This window comes from Rhinolophus ferrumequinum, chromosome 10, assembly GCF_004115265.2.
Source record: "Rhinolophus ferrumequinum isolate MPI-CBG mRhiFer1 chromosome 10, mRhiFer1_v1.p, whole genome shotgun sequence".
Classification (NCBI taxonomy): domain Eukaryota; kingdom Metazoa; phylum Chordata; class Mammalia; order Chiroptera; family Rhinolophidae; genus Rhinolophus; species Rhinolophus ferrumequinum.
In genome coordinates this window covers 56,567,196-56,575,502 of record NC_046293.1, presented here as the reverse complement: position 1 = coordinate 56,575,502, position 8,307 = coordinate 56,567,196, and the positions used below count along the sequence as shown (strand labels likewise).

Below are 8,307 nucleotides of genomic sequence, written 5' to 3'. Positions count from 1 at the left end.
TCGTACCATGTTCCCTAAAGAAATACAAAGGCTCTGAGCTTCAGGATCCTGCTATTTGCCCCATCCCCTCCTCCGCAAGAATCCTTAGCACCCCTCCCTAAAACCCTCTGGTCCCCAGTCCCTGACCCCAAAGCCCTGGGGGTGGGGTACAGTGAGGGTGGGTCTCCCCTCTTCAATTCCTCCTATTGTTCCCCATAACTCTTATCTGGGCTGTACGTCCTGTCCCCCTCCTTAAAAGTCCCTCCCCCCATTGTCAGCCAGAGGGACCTCAGGCCCACAGGGAGGCTCCTGCTCCTCCTTACCACCCCCCACCCCAGCAGTCTATTGTCTGCTTAGGAAGCCCAAGTACACGTGACCAAGCCCAGGGGAGGAATGGACACTGTGGACACACCAATGCCTGAGGACCCAGGACAGGGCATCTGGACATGGATCCCTGCATGTTTGGCTCTCTCTTTCCCAAGGGTTGTCTCAGAAGTTGGGAGGGGTGAAGACCCCTTCGGCCTCTCTACTTTTGGGGCTATGGCTTGAAGAGGAATCCATTCCTGCTCAGTACGGATATGCGTTAGGACCTCACAGAGAGCAAAAATAAGGAGACTCAGAGCCAGAAGGGGCCACAGCCCCCAGCAACCTCTCCACCTTCTCATTCTCCCTCAGCTGAACATGGAGACTTCAGAAGGAAAGGTACATTGGGTATTTGGGTGTTGGAGGAATGGTGGGAAGTTAGACTATACTGAGTTTTTCTATGAGGTTTAGAACAGAGGCCAAATGGGCGGGAAAGAAGGGCTGGATAAAGGGGAGGATACATCAAGGATCTAGGGTTTGCCAGTGGCCCCAAGCCCCAGGTCTGGACTGAGAGATGCTGCAACTACAGATGTGAGACAAAGATAGCAGTGTCTTTTATCTTACACCCTGTGCCCTTCTCCTTTCACCAGACCCCTCCTCAAACTGATTTGAGCAGCCAGCTAAGCTCTTCCATACAACTTCACCCCACTTATTCCTACCGCCGCCTCCCCTTCCCTCTGCCAAGACAGCACCCCACTGATATAACAAAACTTTTATTCTCAGAAAACAGAAAAGACAAAATGAAAAATAAAACCAATAACGTCTATTTGGCCCTTGCCCCAGCCCTCCCACCACCCACATATCCTGATGCATGCATAGGGGTGGGAGCTAAAGGAACCTGTGTCCCTGGGGCAGAAACAAGTCCTTTTTAGTCTACGTACCCTCCTCCAAGTTGACACCACTCCTAGCCTTGCCCACCCTCCAGACACACCTAGAGGGAGGAATTCGGGGCGGTGCCAGAAGGATTGCCCTGGAGTTCCTTGGGGAAGAGAGTGGCTGAGTCAGCACCACCCCCATGGCCTTCACCAGCTACAGTTCATCTTCATCCAACTTGGCAAGTCTGGCCTGGCAGGGAGGAGTGTTTGGAATTGGTGGAACTGGAGAAGAGTCACGAGGAGTCTGGGGGATGTCACTGAGGATCTGAAGAAAGACTCAAGTTGGAGGATCAAAAAAGTTCAGGAATCCACCCTCACGCCTCTCTTCAGTGTAAGCCCCTAGTGAAGTCACCTCCAGCCAGGCATCTTAGATTACCTGAGACCCTCAGTTAAAGTGGAGCGGTTAGAGTAAAAGACAGGAAGTAGGAGGGGCATTTAGACAAAGGGAAGGCGGTGAAAGGGACGAACGAGATTCCGGAAAGGGGTTTGGGGATCCCAGAACAAGGGAGACCCTCCCTATTCTACCCCTACAACCAGGGAACACCATTCTTCATACCTGTGTGTCCAGGGGCAGGAGGGCTCTAGCCACCTCCCCTTTGGGTAACAGCAGCAGGGAGGGGAGCGAGCCATTGATGGGTGTGTGTGTGCTGACCTGGGCCCGGTCTCCAGGCCGAATTCTCCCAGGGCTTCCCACCCCAGGCCCTCCTGGCCGCCCCAGGCTGTTGGTCTGGCTCTCACGTCTCTGGTACTCAATGGGTGACTGCAATGCTGGAGCAAAGAAAAGAACAGAAAGAGGGTTACAGCAGTGACAGGCCCTTTCCTTGAGGGCTCTGTTCAGGTCAGCTTCCCATTTTGCCTTCCAAAGGACTGTCATCCAGGTAAATTGGACTTTAGGGGATTCTGAGTTACCAAATCTTGAGCTAGTAGTGGAAAATTGGTGATAGGGGACAAGGAGAAGCCAGGGTCAGAGGGCACGGTTGGGAGATTGGGTGGTGAGGGATTCAGAAGGTCAAAGGACTGAGGGAGCACACGGGGGAGGGAGGGTGAGAGCTTCACCATTGAGAAAGTCCCGCTGACTTTCCAGGATCTGAGCCACTTGCTTCATCCAGGCCTGACTGACTGCAGGGTCTGCAGTCTGCAGGACATAGCGCTGGATCCCACCCTCTGGCCCTCTGGAGGTCAGAGCAAAGCGGCAAGGGTCACCTTGGAGGTTCCCCTCCAGTCCAAGGCAGCTCACCTGGATTGGCAAATAAGAGATAGCACCCCCCAATTCTTCAGGCCCTCTCTGGGTCCTGTCTCCCTCCAACAAATCCAAGAACCAGACATCTTCTCAGAGGCCTCACCCCAACCCAGTTAAACTCCTCCCTTGTAGCCCCCTCCCCACCTTGATGCTGCTCTTGTACACATATCCAGGCAGTGTTCCACCTCGCATTCCTCCTCCCAGGGCCTCACTGAAGATGACAATTTGCTCAAAGAGGAAGACACGCCGCTCTCGACCCCGGGAAGAGAGAAGCCCCCCAGCTTCAGGCTCCGTGACCCAGAATGTGTCCTGGCCCAAGAGCTTCCCCTGGGCAGTCAGTTTGCCCTAGAAGCAAAGGATAGTGGACTTCAAGAAAAAAACAAGAAGAGAAAAAGGGCCACTCTCTGCACCTCCCTCCTTCCCTTGAAGCTCCCAACCAACCATGGGATCAGCACCAGGGGAAAACAATTCCCCATAAGGACTTCCTGAGGATTCAGAATGGGGCAGAAAATCACTGGGCCTCCAGTTTCTCGCTCCATCCCCATACCTCAAACCCCCGCAGCCTCCCCAGGGTCATCATGTCATTGCAGCGCTTGGGAACGAAGCACATGACTTCCACAGCTCGCTGGGATGCAGGTAAAGAGAGGAGGGTAGGGTAGTCATTGTTGGGAAAGAGCCCTCTTCAGAACATGTTTCGACCCCAACACTCCCTTCCCCAAAATCCAGACAGTTCTACACCACCCTGGGCAAATCCAGAAGACTAAGAAGAGAAGGAGTGTGTGGTGTGTCCTGGAAGACCTGGGAGTCCTCACCTCCAGCTCTGCAGTATCCATCCCCGCCCTACTGTAATACTTGAGAAAATCCTAAGACGCAGAAAACAAACGCTCATCTAAGTCATGAGGATATCCGAGGAGGCTCTCACATCCCTCCCCCAAGAACACAGGTGCAGACTCCCAGGAAGTCTAGGGGAGCCTTCAGAGCCCTGGGGAGATGAATGAGGAAAGGGCTATCCCAACCAGCTGTGTACTCAGGGAACAGGCGGCCCTGACCTTGAGCAGCAGTTGGTATTTCATGATCCTCTGCACTGGTTTGATGAGGAGGTCACTGAGCTGCAGGCGGTGCCCCAGCTGCTGCCGGAGCTCCTGGGGACAGGGACAAGGACAGGGTGGTAACGCAGCCTGGAAAACCTGCTCTTGAGGATTCTGTCCCTTTCCCCAAGGTGCCTCAGCCACTGACCTCAAAATAGCTGTCCCCAAATTCTGACACCACATGTTCTGATTTGGGCTTATTCTGACAGTATACCACATACATATGCAGCCGGCGCTCCTAACGGGTACAATTTAAGAAAGAGCTGGGTGGGTGAAGAGGGAGAGCACATCTGCAGAGAGCCCCACCCAATCCCAAGCCCCTCCCCACCCCACCCTCTCAAGCCTCACGTGTTTGATGAATAGCTGAGCCAGCCAATCAGGATCCTCTAAACACCGCTGTAGCTCCCCCAGGAAATAGCTGGAGGGGTTGACAGAGAAAATGTTGGTTAAATACTGAGACCCCTGCAACTTAGGCTGTCTGCCCTTGTGATGCTCCCCATGGAGCCTACCCAAACATTCCTCAGGCAACAATAGGCCCATGGGTGGGACACGGAGACAACCAGACATATGCCCCTCCCCTTTGCTCTCAGGACTCCACCACTCACTCTCTATGCCACTCATAGATTTGCTGGATGTTTCCAAACACAATCCTGTCACGTCCTCGAAGACTCTCAGGGACCCCCTGGGCAGCCATGGTGGCCATGTAACCCTGTGGAAAAGTTGGGGTGAGAGCAGGGGTGTGTGGAGCCAGCTTTGGTGGGAACACTCCCTCCCCAAGAAGTCCCGGATGTAGCCGGGACTGGGAAGGTGGGACAGAGGAGCATCAATCAAGGCATTTCTTAAAATTAGCCTTGGGCAGAATGAAAGGGCTAGGCCAGGGCTGGGAAGGGAAAAGGGGACTACCTCCACAATCTGCCCCAAGTCGTCCACATACATTTTCTCAGTCTCTACCAGTTCACCAAGGACATACCTGGGAAGAAAGCAGGAGTTCACATCCTTGGTTTAGCCACTTCCTCCCTCCTGGACAAGAAGCCCCTTCATTACCACAGTCAATCTCAGAGGAAATTCCAAGTCTCAAATCTAAAATGTGAGGGACAGTTCCCTGGAAGTTGTGCAGTGGGGGCGTGGGGGTGGAAGGGAGAGTGTATGGACACTTACATACTCCTTTCCAGAGCCTTATTTTTCTGTTCCTCTTCACTCTTGGGGGCTTGGGACAAAGTCTCCTCCTCAGGTGGCTGGAAAGAAGGAACATCCTAGAGTAAGCAAATGGATGCTTCCTGGGTCAGGGGAGCTACTCCAGACCCATTTCTTCATACCTTCATCTTATCTCCAGGACCTTCCAACAGTGTGGTCAGCAGGGTCAATTCTGGCAGCTCCTCTCCTGTGCCTAGAGCTGGTTCCAGCATCCAGTTCTGGAGGCCAGAGGTCAATTGTCAGAGGTCAGGAACAGTAGCTGTGTCTTCCCAAAGACCAACAGACCCCAACCTGCTCTCTCTCCCAGTGTTCTTCATGGATGTCCTACATGCTTCTGTGGTACTCCCTGCTCACCTCATATGGTCCAGCCTGGCCACCATCTGCCTCAGTTTCCACTGTGAGACAATGTTTGGAGTGATCCAACCATCTTCTCAGTCCACTGACTGGCCCTGGGGGGCCCGGGGAACAGGGGCCAGAGCTGAGGCCAGAGTTGGGGTCAGAGGGAGCAGCCGGACCCGAGGCAGCTGAAGCTGAGATACTCCCCTCACTGCCAGCAATGGAATAGGATTCTAACGGGGTGGGGAGGAAGAAAGGGGGTGATAGATATTGCTCCAGCTCCAGACTCCAGATCCCTAGGAAACTCCCAATCTCCTCTCTATGATGCTCCGCCCCTCTCCCCCAGGGCTCACTCTCTTGCCATCCTCATTTGAGTTGGCCAGGATAGAAAATTTCACCTGGGCACCCTTGGGAAGAAGGACAGTAAACACCTGGATCCCCAGGCCTGGAACCCCAGCAACATGTGGAGGTTCCCCCATATCTTGAGCACAGCACAGATATGGGGGTGGGGGCAGCCATCTGGGCAGACACTGGAAGCTGGGGGTGGCCATCTGCTCTCCTACAACCCTCCCCCTTCCAATGGGTACAGACCATTCTCTGAGAAGGGGGGGTGAAGAATTAAGAGCTCATCTGCCACCCCCAGCCCCCTCCCCCACCAATTGCAGTAATCTTCATAGAAAAAGAAAAGACTTCCACAGTCCACCTCGCCAACACGCACAAACCCAATAGAGGGGGCAAGGGAGGAGAGGTCACCAGGATTATCTTTGGCCTGGGCTGGGACAGAGGAGCTGCGATTTTTGAGAAATCCCGGGGTAGATCAACCTCGTTCCTCATTCATCCATCCCCCTGTCCTTCTTCAAAGCCGAAGTAGATTCTCAGTAAAAGGATTTGAGGGAAGATGCGGTTCTAGGCTTAAGGGAATTGTGGATGGGATTTTCTCATACCCAGTTGACTACAGGAAAGAGAGAAGTCCCCTGCCCCTTCCCCAGTTTCCTTAACTTGAACTGATAGAAATTTGGAGGCAGAAGGGATCTTAGAGATCATCTATTAAGCCACTTTCCTGGAAAACAGGTACAGTCTCCAGCTTCTAAATCCCTAGGGCCAGGGCAAACAGACGTCCTGGACCCTCATCCCGCCCCCCTTCAACACTGAGCCCTGGAGACCTCGCACTCACCACGTCCCCCCCGGGCGATGCAGCAGCCGCATTTTGCCAGCACTTTTCGGATCACATGGGGACAGGCACAGCGACCCCCCTTGTGCCCCCCCCGCATGGCTCCCGGGCCCCCCCGTGCCCCCCACCCGGGCCGGCCATGCAGGGGGAATCACGGGGGGCGGGGCGGGGACGGCGCAGAGCGCACACCCCCCCTCCCTCCTACCCCGCTCCAGGCTGGGGGAGGTGGGGAGGGAGGGAACGGGGAAGGGGCGTCCAGGGGTAGGCGGAAGTCTGGTCTGGAGGAGGGCTGGGGGCTCTGCAGAGAGGGCGGCGCGGGGCTTGGCAGCCGAGCTGGGCGGGGAGGGTTTCCGGAACCCTGTCGGTGCGGGGCCCAAGGTCCAGATGTCCAGCGGGGAGGGGAGGGATGGTGGGGGAGGCTGGGCCGGGATGCGGCTGCCGCTCCAGCTCCGTCTCCGGCCTCTGGGGTTGGGGGCGGTTCTAGGCCGGGCAGGGGAGAAGGCGGGGGCAGACTCTCCGAGTCACAGGCGCTGCGCGGGTCGCGGCGTAGCGGCGAGCCGAATAACAGGCCCCGCCGCGGTACAGTCGCGGGGAGGGGCCTCTGCGGCCGAGCTCCGCCCTCTCCCCCTTCTGCCAGCGCCGGGTTCCCTCCCCAATCCCCCTTCCCCCAGGCACCACCACGTTCCCACTCCACGTCCTATGCGCCTCGGCCCCTCCTCCGCAGCCTGGGTTCCCCCTCCCTCCCGCATCTCGGCTCTGACTGCGGAGCGCTGGGGTGGGGGTTGAATGGGGCGGCGGGGGATGCCTGGGTCGCCTCTCGGACTCTGCGGTGGAGAAGGGCCCGGTGGATGCGGCCTTGGCCTGAGCGAAGATGTGCGGGGTTGGGGCTGTCCCTAGCCGCGCAGGGGTGGACGAGGACCACCAGCAGGGATGCGTGAATGGGGGAGCTCTTTGTGGGGAACACAGCTCAGGTGCCGCCCTCTCGCCGGACCCTTCTTTCCTCCAGGCCCCGGGACTCCAGCCGAAGCTAATCACCAATTAAGGCGAAGTCCTGGAGCCTGGGCTGGCGAGGGGCCAGGGGTGGGGCGCGGGGACACTCCGCCTGCAGGGGCTCGGGACTGGCTGGGTGGGGGACACACAACGGACTAGAGGGCGAGAAGCTGGAGATCTCAGCGATTAAATGGGTCTCATGCAAATTAGATGAGAACCTTTATGCTAATAAGAGAATTTTTTTGAATTCACCACTTTGCGCAGGAGATGACAAACTGTGCCCCACCCCATCGCCAGCTTCTTACCGGGCAGCGGAGCCCAAGCGGGGACCTCAAGCTTGCGCTCCCCTCTCTGATCACCCTCCATATAGGCTGACTCTGGCTCGGTCCCCTCCGGTCCTAGGGGGCTTCTCTTCGAGGGAGGGATAGAAAGATCGTAAGGGAACCCTTCCCCCCAAGCCCAGCCTTGACCTCCCCTTTCCCCCAGCCAACAAAATCCACATTATTATAAAGGGGTCGCCAAGGCTGGAGTGAAAAGTTCACCCAGAACGTGGCTATGGCCCTTAATGGAACTCTTAGATTCCTGCGAGTGCCCCACAGAACTTCTTTTTGCGGCTAAACATAGTTGTGGGGTGCAGCCCTCCTGAAGACCCCTAAAAACCCCCGAACCCCACCAAAGTCTCCCTTTCTTACCCCCTCTTGCCCAGGTAGGGCGCATGCGCGCAGCATGCCCCCCATGACCCCCAGTATCCGGTCAGTGCGGCCAGGGGCAGGGCGGTCCGGGGGCTTCATGCTGGACCCCTATCCAGCTCCAAGTTTCAGGGCCGAGGGGGCGCGGAAGCTGGGGGGCTCTGAAGCCTGCGTGCGTCCAGGAAGTTGCTGCTGCCGAATCCGCCCCCTGCCCGGCTCCGCCCCCACTCCCACCCCAGCCAAACTTTTCAAAAAGGGTAGGGTTGTTCCTTCTTACAACCATAGTTCAACAACAAACCCCTCTTAATCCCGATTCCAAAGTTGAAGCGTGACCCGGGACTTCGCAGTGTTATTGTGGAGCCCACTAAGTACATGCTGTTTC

General features: G+C 56.5%; 1 protein-coding gene across 2 annotated transcripts; it reads right to left on the bottom strand.

The window, feature by feature from the left end:
* Positions 1-11: 11 nt before the first annotated feature.
* Positions 12-8,126, bottom strand: ARHGEF25 (Rho guanine nucleotide exchange factor 25). 2 transcript variants are annotated; one of them, XM_033118634.1, is made up of 16 exons: positions 7,929-8,126; positions 7,542-7,647; positions 5,094-5,308; positions 4,862-4,957; positions 4,704-4,780; positions 4,449-4,515; positions 4,151-4,254; positions 3,894-3,963; positions 3,694-3,783; positions 3,507-3,599; positions 3,270-3,320; positions 3,005-3,082; positions 2,602-2,802; positions 2,274-2,454; positions 1,774-1,985; positions 12-1,482 (listed from the first exon to the last, which is right to left on the bottom strand). In XM_033118634.1, exons 1-16 carry the CDS (start codon positions 8,025-8,027, stop codon positions 1,372-1,374), a joined length of 1,851 nt encoding a protein of 616 aa, XP_032974525.1. In that variant the 5' UTR covers positions 8,028-8,126; the 3' UTR covers positions 12-1,371. The 2 variants fall into 2 exon arrangements, with proteins under 2 accessions (XP_032974525.1, XP_032974526.1); XM_033118635.1 differs by lacking the exons at positions 7,542-7,647; positions 7,929-8,126 and adding an exon at positions 6,250-6,853 and having other exon boundaries at positions 1,043-1,482.
* Between the last annotated feature and the right edge of the window lie 181 nt (positions 8,127-8,307).

Coding starts and splice junctions, on each gene's coding strand:
- ARHGEF25 (XM_033118634.1), bottom strand. CDS start 8,027: ATGAAGCCCCCGGACCGCCCTGCCCCTGGCCGCACTGACCGGATACTG. Junction 3,083..3,269: donor TGGATACTGCAGAGCTGGAG/GTGAGGACTCCC, acceptor CCTGCATCCCAG/CGAGCTGTGGAAGTCATGTG. Junction 2,455..2,601: donor TGTACAAGAGCAGCATCAAG/GTGGGGAGGGGG, acceptor TTGCCAATCCAG/GTGAGCTGCCTTGGACTGGA.